Below are 22,496 nucleotides of genomic sequence, written 5' to 3'. Positions count from 1 at the left end.
TGCATCAGTATTCACTAGTGAAAGGGATGATATGGGTAATAAAATCATGGTGATACAATTTTAAAAATTAGTATAGACAGGGAGGAGGTTCTGAGTGGTCTGGCAGGCTTAAAAGTAAATAAATCTCCAAGGCTTGATGCAACTTATTCCAAGTTGTTGACTGAAGCAAGGTAGGAAATAGCTTGCAAATGTTTTCAATTCTAATCTGGCCACAGGAGAGATGCCAGAAGGCTCAAGGACAGCCAATGTGGTACTATTATTCAAGAAGGGAGCAAGGAATAAATCAGAAACCACAGGCTGATCAGTCTAACCTCAGGAGTAGGGGAACTATTGGAAACATTTCTGAGGTACAGAATTAATCTGCATTTGGAGAGGCAGGCATTAATCAAGTGCAGTCAACTTGGCTTTATTATGGGGAGGTCACATCTGACCTGTATTCCTGATGAAGGGCTTTTGCCCAAAACGTTGATTTTCCTGCTCCTCAGATGCTGCCTGACCTGCTGTGCTTTTCCAGCACCACTCTGATCTAAACCCCACATCTGAGGGGTTGAATTTTTTGAAGAGGTGACCAGGTGTATAGATAAGGGCAATGCTTTTGACAGAGACTATTTGATGTTCAGCAATATTTATGGTAAGGTTCCACATGGGAGACTGATAGCAAAGAGATAAACTAGGAAACCACTGGCCAGTCAGTCTAACCTCAGTGGTAGGAAAATTACAGGAAGCATTTCTAGGATCCAAGAAAATTAAACAAATTAAATTAGCTGAGTTCGCCAATGGCAGAGACCTAACAAATGAATTTCAGTGCAGAGAGATGTGAAGTAATGCATTTTGATAGAAGAAACACAGAGAGACAATACAGGCTCAATGGTACAACAGGAGTAGAGAGACCTTGAGGTTCATATACATGATTCTCTAAAGGTGGAGAAAGTGAGGACTGCAGATGCTGGAGACCAGAGTTGAAAAATGTGATGCTGGAAAAACACAGCAGGCCAGGCAGCATCCGAGGAGCAGGAGAATCGACGTTTCGGGCATAAGCCCTCCTTCAGGCCATTCCTGAAGATGGGCTTATGCCCAAAACGTCGATTCTCCTGCTCCTCGGATGCTGCCTGGCCTGCTGGGTTTTTCCAGCATCACATTTTTCAATTTCATTCTCTAAAGGTGGCCAGGTAAGTAGAAAAAAGTTGTTGAAAATGCTTATGGGTTTATAAATAGAGGCATAGAATGTAAAAGCAAGGAAGTGATGCCACACCTCTACAAATCATTGGTCAGACCACACTTGGAGTATTTTGTTTAGTTCTGGGTACCTTATTTAAGGGAGGACGTTAAAGCCCTGGTGAGAGTTCAAAGAAGATTTACTCAATTGTTACCAGAAATGAAAAAAATTAAATACAAGCATAGATTCGAGAGATTCTGACTATTCTCCTTGAAGCAGAGAAGATTAGAAGGTGGTCTTATTGAGGTGTTCAAAATATGATAATTTTGACAGGGTAAGGAATGATATTAACTATTTCCATTAGTTAATATGTCAGAAACTAGTGGTCACAATTTCAAGACTGTCAGCAAGAGAGCTAATAGTGAGCTGAGGAGAAACTGCTTTACTCAGGGAGTTAATAAGATTTGGAATGCAATGTCTGAAAGGGTGGTGGAGGTGGATTCCAAAGGAGGTTTCAAAAGAAAGTTGGATATATATTATATATACCTGAAGTTAAATATCACACAACACCAGGTTATAGTCCAACAGGTTTAATTGGAAGCACACTAGCTTTCGGTGTGCTTCCAATTAAACCTGTTGGACTATAACCTGGTGTTGTGTGATTTTTAACTTTGTACACCCCAGTCCAACACCAGCATCTCCAAATCATATATATTTGAAAGTGATGAATTTAGAGGCTACAGAGTTCAGCTGGAGAATGGGACTCGGTGGGTAGCTCTTTCAAGTGCTGGCACATACAAGGTGGGTTGAATGGCCTCCTTCTGTATTGCAAAATCTATGAGTGACAGGAAGCAGAGGGCACTGTTAAGGGGTGCTTTCCAACTAAATGTCTATGTCCAGTAAGGTCCCACAGGGGTCAGTGTTAATATTAGTTCATGCTAACACATGCAACTTGGCACTCACTGCTCACCAGTGTGAACATGATCTTACTGTTCAAGTCTTGATTGGAAAATTGGATTTTTTGTTCTCAATGCTCTGAAGCTCCTCACTGCCATTCTCACTCACTCTTCCCAACTTTTGCATCAATTCCCACATTGTTCAGGGACTTGGAGGATTCCATTTACAAGGATGCTGTGAAGGTTGAAAATGCAAGGGTTTCGACTATGGGGAGAGGTTGAATAGTCTGGGGCTGTTTTCCCTGGAGCATTGGAGGCTGAGGGGTGACCTTATAGAGGTTTATAAAATCATGAGGGGCATGGATAGGGTAAATAGACAAGGTATTTTACCTGGGGTCGGGAGTCTAGAACTACAGGGTATAGGTTTCGAGTGAGAAGGGAAAGATTTAAAGGGGACCTAAGGGATAACATTTTCACATAGAGGGTGGTATATGTATGGAATGAGCTGCCACAGGAATTGGTGGAAACTGGTACAATGACAACATTTAAAAGGCATCTGGATGGGTATATGAATAGGAAGGGTTTTGAGGGATATATAGACCAAGTGCTAGCAAATGGGTCTAGATTAATTTAGGATATCTGGTTGGCATGTACCAGTTTGTTTCCATGCCGTACATCTCTATGACTCTCTGACTCTATTAACTTCTAACCACTCTACAGCTCAAAAATGCGAGATCATTCGTGGACAATGACCTCAAACTGAGGACAGTATACAGGTAAAAATTGTGCCAAATCAAATGGCACAAGATGCTGACAACAAAGTCACATTATACAAAGCTTTGACATAGCCAAGGAAGGCCTGTGTAAACTGATTCACCTACAAATGTGCTCATTGTAAAAAAATAAAATCTTAGTGACATAGTTAATGTATAAAAATGTCTGTTTTTTATTTGTTCATATCTTATAAAGTACCATATACAAATAAAAGATGTTACAAAATGTCCAAATCAGTTCTGGCAAAGCTTACTTGGATGAGTGCAATACAGTCCAGCGTGTCATCAATATTTTTCATGAGTTTGTGCTGCTTGCAAAATCCTAGAACATTTCTATCAACTTTATGGCTCAGCTAGTGAAACAGGCAGGTGACTGGATGGGATTCATTGGACTCTTCAAGCTCCTCGGGATCTTTGGTTGAAGAATTGCTTTATTTATCAGTTCTGTTGTGCAGCACACAGTGTTGCAAAATGAGCCTTTTCATCAGGTCAGTTGGCATCAACCTGCTCTTCCTCATTGTAAGCATCTTGAGCAGTCATAGCCTGTTTGAACCTTGTGTGGTTTAAACAGCTTCCATTTTCCACATTTTCATCACTATAGGTTGTGAGTGTTTTCTTCTTCAGCTGCCTTTGAACCATGTCAGCATAACTTCTTCAATAGCAGGCTGTTCTCAGACTTCCATAATGGCAGGAATTCTTGCTTGTCAAACTGTTCCAAGATGTTCATCTTGTACTTCAGGATGGTTGACAAACTCAATGATGGAATCTCCTACTCCTTTTCACTTCACACTTTGGTGGTCCACTGGCTTTATTAATTTTATTTTGACTCTAATTGAAAGTACCTTTTACTTTCTCACAGGTATACCCATATATGCAGGATACTTGCACAGAAAAATCTCAATGTTGAATGATGTCTCGCATGCAGTTCGTGCCCTAGCAGGCCTAACTCCACTCCATTGGCACAATGATATAACAAGCATTCAGAAGTTTGGCTAATCCAGTGTTACTATTCTGGAACTTCAGCTTACTGTGGAATTCAAACTATCAGATTTCCTGTTTTGCAGGTAGGAATAACTGACATTTTCACTGCAAATGGAGTTGTGGATTATCCAAATTTGACTCATTGCAATTTCATTGTAACTCCAATCTTGCAAGATCACATTATAGAAGATAGCAGCACGTCCACAGGATATCCTGTACTCCACAGAAACCTACTTTTTATATTTCTGTTATTAACTTTGAGTAATAATTCCCTAACTTTAAAGTTTGGTCATTAATGGACTAGGACCCGTAGAGGGTGGTTCATTTATGGAATGAACTGCCAGAAGAAGAGGCAGATTCAGGAATAGTTACAACATTTAAAAGGCATTTGAACTCTCAGCCTCAGCACGGACCCAGTGTGGCAAACTCTGGACACGGCATGGTGATCTCTCAGCTTGATGTGGCATCCTCTTGGCCCGGCGTGGCATTGCAGACTCTCAGTGACTCAGCGTGGCATTCTCTCAGCAGCCTGGTGTGGCCTCAGTCTGGACTCTGGCCTCAAGATCATTTCAGAGTTGTCTCCCAGCCTCACAAGCATCAAAGTGAAAATCACATAGTCTGGAGTAAGACCCAGCGTGGACTGGGTTGGTACGATTGTATTTCTGAATGTTTTATTTCTTTATTTTTCTAATTTATTCCTATAATCTGTAATGCTAGACCTTTTATTTCTTTATTTAACTTTTCCCCCAGGAATCTGTTCTTAGGATATACCTTTGTATCTAAGATGGCACTGAAATGGTAACTTGTCAACTTTTCACTGTACTCATGAGTATATGCGACAATAAAGTTAATTCTATTTCTAAGTCTAATATTTTGCTGCAGAATACATTCCTTGTTTCTTATTTGCTGATATCAAATTACCTTGATGTGGAGGTGCCGGTTTTGGACTGGGATGGACAAAGTTAAAAACCACACAACACCAGGTTATAGTCCAACAGGTTTAGTTGGAAGTACTAGCTTTCAGAGTGCTGCTCCTTCATCAGGTAATAGTGGGGCAGGATTATAAAACACAGACTGTATAGCAAAAGATCACAGTCTCATAGTGTCAACTTGGTGTTGTGTGATTTTTAACTTTGTTCACCCCAGTCCAACACTAGCACCTCTACGTCTAGGGGAGAATAATAATTACTTAAATTTCTTCTGATTCATTTAGTTTTAAGGAGAGGCTAATAATTTCACTGTGGTTATTATCTGAGGGCAACTGTAATCCAAGGTATGGAAGGAGTATGATTAGAAAGTGAAGAAACATCTCAAAGCATATAAAACTGACCACCAAATCAAAAATCACTCCAAGTCCATCTGCTGAGAGGATACGATTTTAGAACAGAGAAAGAGAACTCTGAAAAAGAAATTTCCTTCACATTATGTATCCTATTAAGATAGTTTAGAAGATCCTATGGCACCACATCTAGTAAGTTGGTGCATAATTGTTTTCTTTTTAATTAGCGGTTTCAGTCTATCTCCATCCCTTTCTGATGTTGTAGCTTTCCTTCCTCCCACCAACCTTTGTTTTGTTTTCAAACAGCCCCCATTGCTCTTTGGTGAGTGGAATATTTGAGTAACATTCTACTAGCGAGAAGGGCAAAGGCAGCAGATGTGTGGGAGCGCCACCTTTCTCTTCTAAGCTACACACCATACTGGGTTAAACCTTTACATAATTGTCTGTTGGTCAAAATTCTGGAACTCTCATCCAAAAAGCAATATGGGTGGTCCTAAAGCCCACGGAGAGCAGTGGCTCAAGAAGTGAGCTCACCACCTTCTCTTGGGCAAATAGGGGATGAACAATAAATGATGACCTAGCCAGCTGCCCACAACCTTTGAACGAATATTTTAAAAGTATTTTCCAGCAGGCATTCCCTTTCCTGATGCAAATCTAGTTCAGTCTGTTAGAAACTTGAGCTCTCCTACAAATAATTTTATATTAATCCAACAATATACAACGCCAGATTGTGGGTTACTCACTCTGCTGTTTTTGACGAGCTTTGTCACAGATAGCCGGTCTGAGCTGTAATTTGCTGCCATTAGGCAAGGTGCAGTTTCTGGCGCAGATCACCACTCCAAGGCAGGACTTTTTCAGGATCTGGCAGTTGTGGTTGTTGGTGTTCCTCATGGCCCAGCCGCTAAGGTGCCTTTGCGCATTTTTATCATCTGCAGTGTAAATATATCGCACATAGCCATCTGTCCATTCCTGGAACGTATCAAACTGCTTTATGTCCTGCCAGTTAGACACAAAAAAGGATTTATTTTCAACGATGGAAGGCAGCAGAGAAACAATATTATATGAGAAAAGCAAACGTGGACAGATCTTTTCTGAACCCCATACCACAGGCACACTTATTAGACCAAATTTAGACCATGACTTGATCAATTTTAGATCTATTTATTTATCAATCTGCGATCGCTCTAAACTAAATTTAAACGATCAAATTAAAACCGGCTTACATGTGTTTTATAAGAGGATGTCTAAAATTTATTGCAAGTTTTATTAAATTGCAATTGTTGCAGTTCAGAACATCCGGATGCAGTCCGAAATCATAGTCTTTCTTTTTAAAGTACATTAGATTTCGAATTATTGAACACGTTCAAAGGGACGAACTGAATTACCCGCCAGTAAACAGCAAATGGACATTATTCAGGCGCAGGAACGGAACCGTTGGACGGAAGCCACCAGCTCTGGACCTTCTGATGAAGGGTCACTGGACCCGAGAAAATGTCACAGATGCTCCCAGACCTGCTGAGTTTCTCCAGCTATTTCATCTCTAGAAAGATCGAACTGAATTTTAGGACGAGTCTGATTCTGTCTCTACCCCAGAAGTTAATTATTTCAAAATGTTTCCAGTTTAACTTTTGAAAATGAACTGAAAAACATTCAAATAACGTCCTTTGAGATGAATACAACATGCACAATTATATATATTTTTAAAAGAAGCACAAAAGAGTAAAAGCAAGTGTTTTCCAAATTGCTCTCCTCGACCAACTTCAGGGATTTCAAGATCCGTTTAAGGAAGGATATTTGACTGTTAACTTCCACCAATCCAAGTAGAAATACCACATGTGAACGCGTTCTCTTACAAGACGAATATTTTACAAGAGTTACCTGGGGTAGTTTGGGGTCGTTAATGTCCCAGCTCATTTTCATCCCGTAAGAACACACACAGTCGGCATCTTGGTACTGACTCCCTTTGGACATTTTTTCTCTCTCTCTCTGGGCCAGGAATCAGCTGCACTCAACGACAGCAGGTGACATGGGCTGGCCTCGGACTCCACTCGCACTCCGGTTCGTGTACTGCACAAAATAAACGGCAGGGTGAAGCAATCGTCAGAGATCCTGGGGGTAGGAATGAACGGTGGCTAACTAAACACGGAATGAGAAAATAAAGTTTAAAAAGAAGTTTGACAGGAAGTGCTCGTGTTCACGGAAATTGGCAAAACGTAGGCATTTGAATCCCACTTGATGCCGTGTGGAGTGGAGAAGGGTTTCGCTGTAGCGCACCCCGCTGTGCAGTTCTTTATCTGAAACCTTGGATCAATGAAGACGTTGTGAACAGTCACTAGAACCTCGCGCTGATACAGGATACACGCTCTTTTTGACACGGTTGGGTAGGAGTTGAACACCAGCACTAGCTTTCATGTCAGGTGAACCGTGCTGGTGACCTGCGAAAATAGCCTGTTCTAATCTACACGTAGACATTCAGTCAGTCACACAAGGCCCGCCTGCCTGCGAGTGTCTCAAACACTGCAGTCTATAGAGACATAATCAGCCGCAAAGCGAGCAGGAATTAACCACAAATTCAAGGTTAGATCCCACATCAAAACAGAATTAGCAGGGATCTTGAAGTGGCAATGTAAAAACATTTGTAACTTACTGGAATTCTGATACGATACGATTATTTATTCCTTAACAGCCAAAGTAAAGCATTAATAGCACGGAAGTCACCATGCCCTTCCAAACGGTCTGTCTGACGTGGACTCTACACAGATGTCATGATATGGATAGAATATACGGTGAATTTTAGATAAATGTTTAAACATTATGAAAGTACCAATGAAAATGAATGTCCGTTCATTTCACAGTAGACCAAAGTGTAATGTGAGGTATATAATTGATTGTTGGGGCGTTTCAGATTATTTTATAGGTTATTTTGAACTGGAGATGACACTGTACGTCTTAGTCATCGCGTGCTTGTGGTATTTTTGTTTCTTGTAAATCTGAGTTCATTGATATGGATACGATGCAAGATACAGATTGTTACAAACTAAAATGGCGAGAAATTGGATTATTTCCACAGTTAAACTTCTCCTTTAAAAGGTTAGATAGATATCGATTTTTATTTAAAACCGCACAATTGAAAAATAGAATCAATTAAATTTCTGCAAGTTGTTTGTTAACTGGGAACTAGTACTTGAAAAATCAGTATGTACTAATTAGAATATTTAAATAACATCAAACAGGGTCAAGTGGAGATGAGGTGGAAAACATTCCTCATGCACAGAACGTTGTGCATTTTGAAAGTAAAGGGTGTTTTGCCCTTTCCCTTATTTACATAACAACATTGCTAAACACTGCTTCACTTTGTCTGATTACTGTAGGAACCTTTCCGAGTGTAATGGATCAAACAGAGAAATAAGCAAACCCGTTGTCTAATTGTTTTGTGTAAACCTCAGATTTTTCAGTTTATGAATCAGTAAACCTGTTCTGACGCAGTAGCCAAACTTGTTCCTACACTTGAGTTTGGCAGAACATTTATGAGGTAGTCTGCATATCTAAATGAAACTATGGACTATTCACGATTTCTTTAGCCACTAAATAGCATGGCTCGTCCGGTTATATCAGTTAGCTGAACAATTGGTTTATAATAGACTGTGGGTTCGATTCCTCCACCAGCTGAGGTTACCATAAAGGACTGTCCTCTCTAATCTCTTCCCTTTCCTGAAGCATGGTGACCCTCAGGTCACATCACCATTAGTCGTCTTTGCCCAACGGCAGGACCACGGCGATTTTACTTTTGAAACAGAATATCGAGGTTTTATTTAAAATAAATGAGGAAAATGTGCCCGTTAGAATTAGAGGAACATTGAATATTCTGCAGTTAGTCCTGAATTGGGTGATCATATTCCACGAAATCGTTGCAGACATTCGACACGAACATTGAACAACTCCGACCCAAGCTCACGCCCTACTGGCGCGAAAAGGTGACCAGGAAAGAGAAGTCAGAGCGTTAACTTCTGAACATTTCATGATCTGAGTTATCTTCTGTATTGGTCAGCTCGCCGATCTCCTTCAGAGAATCTTCACATTTGACGTAAAAAACAAACAATTATTTGCCTCAAAAATACTGATCATTATTGATACTAACCAGTACTCACGCCAAATTGGATCAAAGTTGAACCCAGGATAAAACAATATTTTTGGCCAAGAAATTTAAACGGACACTGACCCCAAAATTAAACCAGAACCAAGTATATGAACGTACCCCGGATACTGAGGGAAAAAAAAATTCCTGAAAGGTAAGATCCTCTCTAAGTTAACCAAACAATGGAACCGAGCTCACAAACTTAACATACAACCATAACATTTTCATTTGCCAAATACCACAAACATCCAAGCTCTTCAGGATTCCAGCCTGACTCTAATTGGGGAGTACACTAGGTTGGGAAACATCGTCTTTGGTCTTCGTCTCATCAGTTAAATAGCATCGATTCAATTTGACGAAACAATAGCAAAACAAGGAAGTCGTCTTGAAACAGAGAAAAAAAATCCTTCAAGGAAATAATCTAAATTTTATGTACAGTAAACTGCCACCCTGCTCAAATCCAAGTAGATGTTATAAATAAACCCATCTTGAAAAAATAAATTGGCATCGCGCTGTTCTACAGCATCCTGAATTATTAACGATTTCTTGTAAATCGATGAGCTAATATTTCCAAGTATTTTAAATTCTGGAACAATCAAATTCGTCGAAGAAAGGAGAAAGCGATAAGCCTTTCAGATCTTATTGCAGTTACCGAAGAGGTAGGTGAAGGCAGTTCCAAACCGCGCAGTTACAAACGTAAATAAGCACTTCTAAAAATACAAATTTAGGCACATCGCTTTCGCAGCGGTATCGCATCAAAAGAATAGGATAAGAGGAAAACAAAATTTACCGAACGTGAAATGTTTAAAGACTTCAATTATGGGATTGTCCTATGGCGGCAAAATCGTTAACTGGTGACATGAGCAAGGAAGCATAAGAATTCCATTCAACGCTTTCAAAATTATATTGAAAAAATATATTTCGTTCTGTATTTAAGCTTTAACATAAAGTATTGAGTCACATCAATTAGTTAATTGTCATATCTTTTGTTCAAAATAATTTAGGATTCTGGTGCCAAAACAGAGCTGTAAATTGTTTGCAGGTGACGATGATAATAAACAGCACAAAGTCGAATTGTTGAAATTATCCAAAGTAATTCAAAATGTTTCCTCACTGAGATAGATTAATATCAGTACAATGAAAGCAACTGGCAAACATATAAATTTTCAAATATTTGGAATTTTCGACAAAAAAAACGGAGGTAGCTAAGATTAATTAAAGATTTGTGTATAATATTTTTGCTAACATCATGTATTTTAAACCTCATTGCTCTGTTATTTTAAATGAAAGGAAATTATGAGCAACATGTTTTGTATGCATCTTTCCAAATCACACTAGTAATAATATAATACATTGAAGAGTTTACAACTGTGAGAATAAAACTTCAGCAAAGACCAAAGAACAATACTGCATAGGAACAGACCCTTCAATTCTCTAAGCCTGCACCAACACACTTTGCCCTTCCATATTAAACCATGTTCATGTACAGGATCCTTATCCCTCTATTCCCTTCTTATTCATGTATTATTCCAGTTGATTCTTAAATGCTGCTATTGTGTCTGCAGCCATCACCTCCTCTGGCAGCACGTTCCATGGACTCACTATTTTGGAGTGAAAAATTTGCCTCACGCATCTCTTTCAAACATCTCCCTGCACCTTGAGCCTGTGTCCCCTAGTAATTGTCCCCTCCAGTCTGGGGAAAACCCTTATACTTGCCACTCTATCCATGCCATTCACAATCTTATAAACTTCTATCAGGTTGCCCCTCAACCTCCTGTGTCCCAGTGAAAACAAACCCAGTCTATCCAGCCTTTCTTCATAGCTAGAATCCCCCATACCAGGCAGCACTCTGGTAAAACTTTTCTGTTATCTCTCCAAAGTATCCATTAACTTCTGATACTGTGGTGACCAGAACTGTGTGCAATATTCAAGTGTGGCCTAATTAAAGTTCTTTAAAGCTGCAGCATAATTTGCTTATCCTCATACTCAACACCCCTTCCAATGAAGGCAATGATGTAATTGTCCTTTTTTACTTACTTATCTATCTGTACTGCCACCTTCAGTGATTAGCCTGCACACCCAGATCCTTCTGCATAGCAATACTCCTAAGGGCTCTGTCATTCACTGTATAATTTCCATCTGTACTTAATCCTCAAAGATGCATCACCTCACATTTGTCCCAATTAAACTCCATCTGCCATTTTCTACCCATGCCTCCAGCTGATCTGTATCCTGCTGTATTCTCTGACAATCCTCCTCATTATCCGCAACTCCAGCAATCTTTGTGGGATCAACAAACTTAATAATCATACCAGTTGCATTTTCCCGCAAATCATTTATGTAGACTGTGAACAGCAGAGGCCTCGGCACTGATTCCTGTGGAACACCAATAGTCACAGTCTTCCATTCCAAAAATCATCCGTCCACCACCATCCTCTGTCTCCTATGACTAAACCAGTTCTTTATCCATCTTGTCAGCTCAACCCTGATACCATGTGACTTCACCTTTTGTACCAGTCTGTCATGAGGGACCTTGTCAATGATTTTAATAATATCCATATAGACAACATCAACTGCTTTTCCCTCACCAATCATCTGTGTCACCCCCTCAATCAAATTAGTGAGGCATGACCTTCCACACACAAAATCATGTTGTCTTCCACTAATATGTCCATTTGCTTCAACATTCATGTAGATCTTGTCCCTGAGAATCTTCTCCAACAGGTTCTCTATCACCGATGTGAAGCTAACAGGCCTGCATTTTCCTGGATTATTCCTGCTACCCTTCTTAAACAATGGAACCACATTGGCTATTCTCCAGTCCTATGGGACCTTACCTGTAGCCAATGAAGACAAAAAGATATCTATCAGTGCTCCAGTAATATATTCTCTTGCCTCCCATCAGGACCCATGGAGTTTTTTACCTTAATAATTTTTAAGATACTCAACACCTCTTCCTTTTTAATAGCAACTTGGTTGAGAAATTCAACATTTTTTCCCTGAGATCATCCTCCATCAATTCTTTCTCTTTGGTGAATACCAGCACAAAGTATTCATTTAGGACCTTACCTACCTCTTCTGGCTCCACACATAAATTCCTCCCACTCTTTCCACAGCTACCTCTTGTTTTATCTATTTGTTTTATCTATTCTCCTCAATCCTATTTGTCAATGACTTTTCATGACCCCTTATACCCTTCTAATTCCTTGTTTAAGTTCTTTCATATACTTATAGGGCTTCCTCAGTTCCCATCCTCCTAGATTTATGCTTCCTTTTGTATTTCTATAAATCTAATAACATGCCTGGTCATCCAAGGTTCGCATAACTTGCCATACCTAGTCTACATTCTCGCAGGAATGTGCAGCCCCTGAACTCTTCTCATCTGCCATCTGAAATATTCCCACATAGCCAATGTGGTTCTACCCTCAAGCAGCCACCTCTGGTCAACATTCTCCAGTTCCTGCCTTACATTGTTGCAGCTCATCTTCCCCTAATTTAACACCTTCACCCGAGGACTGCTTTTATCCCTATCCATGAGTATCTTACTCATTATGATCAGTACTCCCAAAATGCTCCCTACTGAAAATTCACTTACATGAATGGACCCATTTCACAAAACCAGGTCCAATATAACCCTGTGTCAAGAAAGCTGCCTGAAAGGTCCTTTCAAATTCTGCCCCATCCAAGCCCTGAGCACAAGTGAATCCCAAGCAATATAGGGGAAGTTAAAATCACTCACCACAACAATGCTGTTAATTTTACCTTGTTCCAAAGTATGTCTACATATTCTCTCCTCTCTCTCCTGCTGGCTATTGTAGTGTACCCCCAGCATTGTGATTTGACCTTTCCCATTCTTGAGTTTCACCCATACTGCCTCAGTGTTCGAGTTCTCTGATGCATCTTCCCTGGGTAGAGTTATGTGATGCACCTTTCCCAATAATGCAACCCCTCCACTGCTTTTCCATTCCCTTCTATCACATCTGAAACATCTAAATTCTGAGACATTCAGCTCCCAGTCCTGTCCCTCTTTCAGCCAAGTCTCCATGATTGCAATAATGTCACAGTTCCAAGTCGTAACCAAAGCTCTTAAGTTACCAATCTTGCCTATCATGGCTCTTGCATTGAAACACATGCATTTGAGACCACCTCCCCTGCCCTTTCCAGCAGCATTTCCATGTTTGTTCCTGTTCTTAGTCATATTTGCCTTGGTTTCTACCTCTCCCCCAATTTCTGTATCTCCTGCCCTCCTCCTCTGGTTCAGCAGATTATCAGTCTAATCTGAACATTGAGATAAGTTACTTTTCAAAACATGCTCCAACATAATCTTTAAAGCATGCACAGATCAAAATATTTATCCTAGAGACTTAGAAACATAGGCATTTATTAACAAGTCACAATGCAGTAAAATGGAACTGCATGCATCTGCATGTTTGAAACAAAGAATTTCATCTTCTAAGTTTAGTGGTCTGAACTCCAATATGAACAAAACTAATGCTAAATTGCTGACTGTAAATCTCAGTCAAATTGGGGTGGCATGATGGCTCAGTGGTTAGCACTGCTACTTCACAGCATTGAGGACCTGGATTTGATTCCAGGCTTGGGTGACTGTCTATGTGGAGTTTACACATTCTCCCCATGTCTATGTGAGTTTCCTCAGAGTGCTCTAGTTTCCTCCCACTGTCCAAATATGTGTAGGTTAGGTGTCCATAGTGTCCAGTGATGTGCAGGGTAGGTAGCTGTGGTAAATGTGGTGTTATGGGGAGAAAGAGGGGACTGGGTCTGGGTGGGATGCTCTTTGGAGGGTTGGTGCAGACTTGACGGGCTGAATCACCTCTTACCACATTTTAGGGATTCTATGATTCCAAGTATGTTTAAATTTGAACAACATGCATTGTATTTTTGATTGAATGCTCATTTATATATCATTTAAATTTGAATGCTGAAGTCATGCATTCTCCCTGCAATGAGGAGACATGAATTTTGAGAAACCTTGCAGAACATCTTGACTTAATTAACAAATTATTTTGTGAATGTCAAATGATTATAATGATCACTTAGTAGCATGTTTCAAATATGACATATTTCAGTACACAGATTAGGTTAATCAGCTTCTGGAGTTTTATTCTACCAGCCTTTGAGGTCATCTAAATATTTGGATATGCAACTCCACCAGTGAAAAGCACTGTTTACTGAATGTTACTGACTGCTCCCATGGATATGCAGAAATCTGTTCAGGGCACTCTATGTTCCTTGTATCTGTATTCCTTTTGTTATATCATAACAGAGAGTCTGCAGTTCTGTATGCTCTTATAACATTTCAACACTCAGTACAATGGTTGTCCAAAGCTTAACTGATCCAGTCTAAGACTTAACAATCTCTAAACTCTGTTTCATAATGGACCATGAATTGTACTGCATTCTGGAACCTGACTGTGCCACTTGCCACAAGTGCAATCAAGATTTGGATATCACTCCAAACGTATAATAACCATTGAAAAGAATTGGTGCCTCACATCACATATGTTATATGAAATAATTTTTTAAACATTCTTATGGAATCAAAAGAAAGGACACTGAAATTTGTATTCATTATCCTTAATGTATATTCAGAGAAGTACTTCTATTTCCACAGATGCTGCTTGATTTGCCCCGTTACAAGAGATAAATTATCCGAGAGCAAATTTAATTTTCTCCAGAATAAGATAGCAGAAAGTGTTCAAACTTAGACTACAATCCTAATGTTTTCCAATGAAATGACATTGTTGAAACACCATGAGTCTTTACTATAACTGGGAGAATATATCATCTAAGTTTGAACTAAGAGACAACACCATTTATATGAAATAAACACAGAAATGCTCAAGAAACTCAGTAGATCTGAAAGCATCTGTGGAGAGAGAAACAGAGTTAATGTTTTGAATCTAGCATTTTATGTATTTGTTCCAGATTTTCAACATCTGCAGTATTTTGCTTTAATACCTTACAAATGGCCCTGAATTAATACCTAGAAATTGAAAAAGTTATTTATAAACTTCAGGAAGGGATTATCTTAATGTATACATAAAATGTATACCTCGGTAATACATTTTGATCCTTGGCCATACTTGATCGTAAATATTGATTTGCACCACATGGAGATAAATTGAAATTCAGGAAATGAATAGAATGCCAAAACGAACACAATCAAATTTTTACACTACTTTTCCTATTCATCCCTAATGACTTATAGAGTCATAGAGTATTACAACACAAAAGGAGGTCATTCATCTCATCAAACACATGTCAGCTCTTTGTAAAGCATCCTTTCAGTCCCATTATTCTAATTTATTGCTATCATGTGGTCTCACCAGTGATTTATAAAGGAGTAGGATCATTTTCTTGTTTTATACTCTATGCCTCTATTTATAAACCGAAGGATTCTACAAGCCAGCTTAACAACTGCCTGACCACCTTCAGATAATCATGCATGTGAGCATCGAGATCCCTCTGCTCTAACATTATCCTCAAAGACTGAATCTATATTGTCTCTGTGTTTCTTCTATCAAAATGCATTACCTCATATTTCTGTACATTGAAATTAATCTGCCAGTTGTCTGTCTATTTGGCTGACTTGTCAACTTTCCTCTGAAGTCTCTCAGCATCGCCTCATAATTCATGATTCTTCTTAGCTTAGTATTTAAAAAAGTACAAATAAACCTTTCACAATTCTATGCTGACTGTCCTTAATTAACTCAAGACTCCAAATACTTGCAGATTTATTTCTTGGTTATAGTTTCTATCTTTGAATTCTTCTGCCCTATCTTTGAATCTCCCTGACCTAGAAGGATGTGGAGGGGGAGGTTTAGATTACCTACAGTGTGGAAACAGGCCCTTCGGCCCAACAAGTCCACACCGACCCACAACCCAAACAGACCCATTCCCCTACACCTAACATTACAGGCAATTTAGCATGGCCAATTCACCTAACCTGCACATTGTTGGATTGTGCGAGGAAACCGGACACCTGGAGGAAACCAACACAGAAACTCCACCCAGAGAGTCATCTGAGGCAGGAATGGAACCTAGGTCTCTGGCGCTGTGAGGCAGCAGTGCTAACCACTGTACCACTGTGCCATGAGGTATTGAACATAATCAAAACTGAGATTGATAGACATGTTAAAAACATCAAGAGATACAAGGATTGTACAGGAAACTTGTGTTAAAGTAGAGGATTATCTATGATTTGATTGAATGGTTTGAGTGGGCTCAAAGGGCTGAATGGTTTACTCCTGCTCCTTTATCTTATGTAAGCACTTGTGGATGATAGATTTTAACCTGACCAGCCAGTAATTATTAGAAATTGTGTTTTACTGTATCTTGGCTAAGGATACACATTTGCCTCTTTCTATGGTATTTCTTCAAAATCTAGGGAATATTGGAAGCCTTACTTCCTCTTCATTTAGCACCTTCGCCCTCAAATGCCAGCCATCTGGACCAGATGACTTATCTACTTTAAACATAATAAACTTTCCACTAAATCCTTCCAATTTTTTTCATCCCATTCAGTACCTCGAGTGTCTCTGCTTTTCATTCTTAATAAGTACCAATGGAAATTACTCATCAAAAATTCTAACCTTGCCCTGTGCCTCCCTATTTGCCCTTAATTGGCTCCCTATTACTTGCAATTTGAATGTTAATATAAAACTTTTGGCTCCCCTTTGAAGGTGACTGCCATCATATTCCCACATTGTTTTTTAATCAGTCGTGTTTTTCTCCTCAGTGCCCTCATCAGTTTTATGTATTTGACCCTGATTATTGCTTGAACAGTTCACCTGACATGCATCATATTCCCCTTCTTTCTGCTTACTAATTCTATGGCTTTGAATCCCTGGCTTTCTACCCTTGCTGGAACATTACACTTTGCACCTGAAACCTCTTCTTTCAAGATCATCCATTGTTCTATTAGAACTTTTTTTTAAACCCCCTCTCAACCTTTGATTCTGTTTTAATCTAAGATCCCCTCTTATCTCGTTCAATTATAAATTCTGGTTTAGATTTTCCCTTCCTCTTCTCCATTACTAATCTAAACTTTATGCTGCAATGATCACTCTTACCCTCTGCAGCCTTTTTTAAATGCAAGCCACTCCTTTAATGTAAGGAAACACATGCTGATTTTATATACTGCATTGAGTTTAACACACTTAATATGTTTTACTGATATTGACTAGGACACCTGAATAAACTCTCCAGCTCTTTTTTGAGAGTTATTCAATTTTCTGTGTTCACATAATGCAGCAGACAGGACATGACTTTAACATTTTGTCTGGTAGACTACAACATTGCACGCCCCCAGCGGTATACTCTAGAATCAAATCTCTGGAGTGGAACTTCAACCCAGAATGTATTGATGTACAGGATTGAACATGACCACTGACCAAGGTTAGCGGGCACATTAGCTCAGTGATCTATGCAATATAAAAGCTGGCAATTGTTAGCTTAGAGTTACTGCTTCATTGAAGATTGTTGGCGTTACTTCAATATTTTTAAAACAGGTGATCGATTTAGGAAAAAAAAGACTTTACTTCGCTAAGTATGGCACATAGTAACATCGATGACCGGAGGATTGGTCAAAGAGATTAGTTAAAATGAGGAATGCGAGGTAGGGGCTCAGAAACCTGTAGGTAGTTACGGAGGTTAGGGCCGAGCAGCTGAAGGCATCAGAGATGAAGCGATTATATTTAAACATCCGCAGGAAGCCTGAATTAGAGGGACGCAGCTATCATCGAGGGTTCGGGACTGGGGGAGTTGGGGAGAGTTGGATCGGATGTTTCTTTTGGATGGGACTTCACTCAAAGCTGCCACCTTCCGGAGCCCAAACTTTACAGGAATCTCGCTTTGGATGCTTTCCCTAAAATCGAGAGATTCCAATAACAGCTCTTTGGTTCTTTCGTAATTTAGTTTTGTTGTAACATTGGGAACCAATTTTTGTGTGATCCAGTGGGAATAACGTCTTGTTTCAGATTGTATTCTCGACACGGAAAAGACGGAAATACATTAAGGGCACTCATCGCCGATATGATCAGTTATATGTCAAAACGGGGTTATTATTCCGAACCTTCCTACCGCAAGAGAAGTGCACATTGAGACATGGACCGCAATTGTGTATTAGACGGAATCCGAATTCTCACACATTGCACCGTACTTACCCCGGGAATTTGAATATCATGGGGAAGAGTTATGCTGTTTTGAAAGGTTACTGGATCCAGTTTCCCCCATAGAGGCTGCAATACCTGTAAGTTTCGCCAGTAGTTTCTGTTTCAGATTTCCAATATCCATAGTTTTTTTTGTTTTAGTTTCGAAGAATTACGCTGCCCGTCCCCCGCCGAATATGTGACCCACATTGACCTCAGTGTTGGAGAGTTGGGCCCGACATTTTACTAACGTTTATCCCCAAACTCTCCCGTGGCTAATTACGGACTTAACATAATTGGAGCTGTGCCGAAAAGACGTAAAACAACATTTTAAAAAATCTGGGTAATTGAGATCCTCATAAGATATATCTGCAATTACATTTTTTAAGTATGGGGATATAGGCAGGAACTCGGATATACTCTGCAGAACAATTGCCCAATTATAAAATTCTCTTAACAAAATATCCCAACGTAATATTAAAGATGTGGTAGCACCAAACCCTACCTTGAAATGTTACATCCGCTTCTCCGTTATATTTACTGAGGTATAACCGCAATTGGTGTCGATTACCGGGAAAGGAAGCCATTGCTTTAGGAACACGAAGCAAAGTTACTGGTCCTCAGTGACTTGACGATTCTGATATTTCAATCGAGCTTTTGAACGTGTTCAGTTTCTATAGTAACACTAAAATGGTTTGTCACTGTAACCGAGATCTAGCAGATCAACGCGGTTCATGGACCATAAAGATAAACTGAAACTTCTGGGGGGAAAAAAACAGACGAATGCAACAGAATAAAACAAAGAGCGGCTGGTACTAGAGACCTGGAACAAATAAACACAGACATTACTGGAGAGTATCAGCAGCTCTAGAAGCATCTGTGGGTAAAACAGTTAACCTTTCGAATCTAGTGATCCTTCTTCAGAAGTCTAAACATTAACTGTTTCTCTCTCCACACGTGCTGTCAGACCAGCTGAGTTCCTCCAACAATTTCTGCCTATGTTTGTTACGAAGGAACGCAATATTAGCTTAAATTTTGACAAGTTCAGGGAGACAGAAAACAAAATTCAATGCCTGAACCGGACTACCCGGAGGAATAGTGTTGTCAGACTACCTTTCTAACAAGTTTGAGCACTGAGGCAATACTACATCGTAACGATAAATATCAGGATGCACAGCACATAGATCGTTTCCCGGTAAGCTAAATACAATGGGACTGACATAGAAAGGTAGGGAGGAAATAAAATGATTCGACCCAGGATCTCAAGGTAGGAAATATCCAGGTTCCTACTCTTGCGTTTCATTGAATTATATACTTTTAGAAAACTTTGAATAGTTAATATGAATCGACCTGAACTAAGATGATTTCAAGATGTATAAGTAAACCTGAGAATGATCGAGCTTTTTTATGTAACCAAAAACATTACAGGGGTCGGCATTTCCAAATGTTAATCGCTTTAAAAATGGAAAATATTGGGCAATTTGAACATTAAAACATTGAGCATCGTGCGTACGATATTAATCAGTGAAAGAGGTGTATGCTGCAAGCTAACTGGGTTGGGATTCCGATCAAAGAAGCGCTGAAATTATTCGCGGAAGAAGCAAAATCCATCACCGTCAAAAGTTCAAAGTAACAGATTATCGAATTCATAATGTTGGCATTGTTTTTTTTTGTTTCATTTGATTCATGTTCACTTTCAAGTCTCTATGTCCAGAGAATATTTAAACCTTTTGATAAATATTATATTTACAGAAGGGCTAAACTAGCGAAAATGGTGTGTGGTTTATCTCGTTTTTCACGCAGACAAACGACTTTTCTTCATATCATTGTATTTCAAACCGTCGTTACTGAAACCAACCGAATACATTGGGGGGGAAAATTGGAACACAAAATCAGCTATTAAAAACTCGTAACCATTTAGGACGAGAGAGGGTAAATGCCTCCCTACCTTTCTATGTTCGCAACGAGCCATAAGTCCAGAACCAGGGGTCACGGTTTCAGGCTGGGTAAGCCGTTTAGGACTAACGTGAGGAGAAAAAAATGAATGTTTTCAACACTGAATTAGACGTAGATCTTCAAGACAAAGGGATCAAAGGATATGGCGAGAAAATGGGAACAAGGCACTGAATTGGGTGATCAGCAATGATCATACTGAATGGCCGAGTAGGCTTAAAGGACTCACTAGCCGATTTGTGTTCCTAATTTCTAAGTTTCTCGGAAGCAGTGGTAGGAACAACCACAATACTGCTGGAAAGGGAGTTCCATCACGAGGAATTGCCTAAAATTCGATAAATTGCCTAAAATCAAATAATATTTTAAGGAATCTCCAAATGGACGAAAGTGAGATAGAGGGAGAAAAATATGTCATGTTCTAGATAAAGCTTAGAGCCCAGGGAAGGGAAAATAATTTCACCAATAGTAGAACAATTAAAATCAGCATCAGAGCGGAGATGCAGATAACCTACGGTTTTCTGGAGCTAGGGGAGATTACAGAGTTGGGAGAGACATGAAGAGAGGAATTTGAAAACAAGGATATGATTTCTAAATCAAGATGTTGTTTGACTGGGATCCAGAGTAGATCAGTAAGCACAGGGCTGATAGGTCTCTGTTAGGACCTGCAGGTAGCAGAGTTTCAGTTGCCCTCAAGTTTATAAAGGCTAGAATCTACAAGATTAACCAGGAGTCAGAAGTGTATTAGGATCACAGAGGACTGAATAAGGATTTCAGCAACAAATGAATTGTGAAAGTGACAATTTTGGGCAATATTAGGTAGATGGAAAAAAGGGTTCATAAGTCAATCAAGAAGTGAAAGGGCAGACTCTCATTTATACCAGAAATGTTGGTAACACCCACACCGGCACAAAAGACAGGAAATGTTAAATATAAAATGGAGCTGTGCCCAAAGCAACTAACTTCTATGTTTTCAGCAATCTTTTACTTCAGCTCAAGATTTAATTAATGCAGTAGATCCAGTCATAAATTTGGCCATGCACCCAATTTGAAATTGAGAGATGCTGCAGATTCTATGGCTTACGTTAGGGTATTTTATTTTGTATAAGGCAATATATAAATAGAAGTTCTTAATTCATCAAATTACACTCATCCTTTTAGTCACTTAGGCAGGTACCATTATAAAGCATTATCAAGTCAAAATGTGTTCAATTTCCCCCAATAAAATGACTGTTACATATTAATGAAACTATTAAATGGACAAGGATATCTTTCTCAAGTCATTTTCAGTTACTCACAGGAGGAAAACCAGACACTCCAATCAAATACAAATATATATTTTGTGGTGAACCCAGTTTTGATAAAACTATATCAAATTAGCATTCTCAAATACAGCAGGTTTTTCTTCAACAGAAAGAATAATTGAGACAAAGTCATTCCAATGTGTTACGTGAATGCAATGTATCATTACAGCTACAGAGCACTGAGTAAAGCAGGCTCAGAGGAAAATAAGTCAGGTGGAGAGACAAAGTGGGAAATTGAAATATCAGATGAGTAGATCTTAATAAAAAGATCGGTTGAGGTCAAGAGACCAGATTGTGGGATCCAGACAGAATTAAAATATTGAAGCTGGAAGAAAAAAATCTGCAGTACAGGGAGACCAATAGCTCAAGAGATGTTGGAAATGAAGATGTTGGAAGAACAGCTCAGTGCTGTGTGACCTTGAAGTTTATTAAGGTGAGGCTGTACTGCGATAAAGCTGAAGTGTTCGCAGAAAATAAATTCGACTGGAATTGCTTAATTGTGCATGACTGACAGTTCTATTTCAACTCAGCTGACTGTACAAGAGTTAGCAAACCATGTTACAGCTATATAACACCCTTGTTATGCCGCATTTGGAGTACTGTGTGTAGTTTTGGTCGTCACACTTCCAGAAGAAAGTGGAAGCTTTGGAGAAAGTGTAGAGAAGGTTCACCAGGTTGTTGCCTAGTTTCAAGGGCATTGGTAATGAGGTTAAAAACACTCGTATGGTTTTCACTGGAAAGATGGTGACTGAGAGGAGACCTGATGGAGGTTTATAAAATTATGCGAGGTATGGATAGGGTGAATAGTCAGAGGCTTTTTTCAGTTACAATAGGGCACAGGTTCAAGGTGAG

The 22,496-nt window shown here is 39.4% G+C and overlaps 2 protein-coding genes across 7 annotated transcripts in view; one reads left to right on the top strand and one right to left on the bottom strand.

The window, feature by feature from the left end:
- gcm2 (glial cells missing transcription factor 2) overlaps positions 1–20,398 on the bottom strand; it is a 62,665-nt gene extending 42,267 nt beyond the window's left edge. The window contains exons 1-3 of one of the 5 annotated variants that reach the window (XM_072560765.1): positions 20,339–20,398; positions 6,964–7,152; positions 5,829–6,081 (exon numbers count right to left, since the gene is read on the bottom strand). In XM_072560765.1, coding sequence (XP_072416866.1) covers positions 5,829–6,081; positions 6,964–7,056 — 346 coding nt within the window. In that variant the 5' untranslated portion in view covers positions 7,057–7,152; positions 20,339–20,398. Of the gene's footprint in view, positions 1–5,828; positions 6,082–6,963; positions 7,600–7,732; positions 7,819–18,895; positions 18,982–20,338 lie in introns of those variants that run through there. The other 4 variants (XM_072560764.1, XM_072560766.1, XM_072560763.1 and 1 more) reach the window with 4 other exon arrangements.
- The window catches only part of LOC140464997 (synaptonemal complex protein 2-like), a 50,315-nt gene continuing 45,401 nt past the window's right edge, over positions 17,583–22,496 (top strand). The window contains exons 1-2 of one of the 2 annotated variants that reach the window (XM_072560768.1): positions 17,583–17,638; positions 18,220–18,491. The gene's annotated coding sequence lies outside the window, so the exon portion shown is untranslated. Of the gene's footprint in view, positions 17,639–17,682; positions 18,492–22,496 lie in introns of those variants that run through there. The other variant, XM_072560767.1, reaches the window with a different exon arrangement.

The sequence above is a fragment of the Chiloscyllium punctatum genome, chromosome 41 (genome assembly GCF_047496795.1).
Source record: "Chiloscyllium punctatum isolate Juve2018m chromosome 41, sChiPun1.3, whole genome shotgun sequence".
Classification (NCBI taxonomy): domain Eukaryota; kingdom Metazoa; phylum Chordata; class Chondrichthyes; order Orectolobiformes; family Hemiscylliidae; genus Chiloscyllium; species Chiloscyllium punctatum.
The sequence above is the reverse complement of the archived record's forward strand: the minus strand, read 5'-3'. Positions and strand labels throughout refer to the sequence as shown.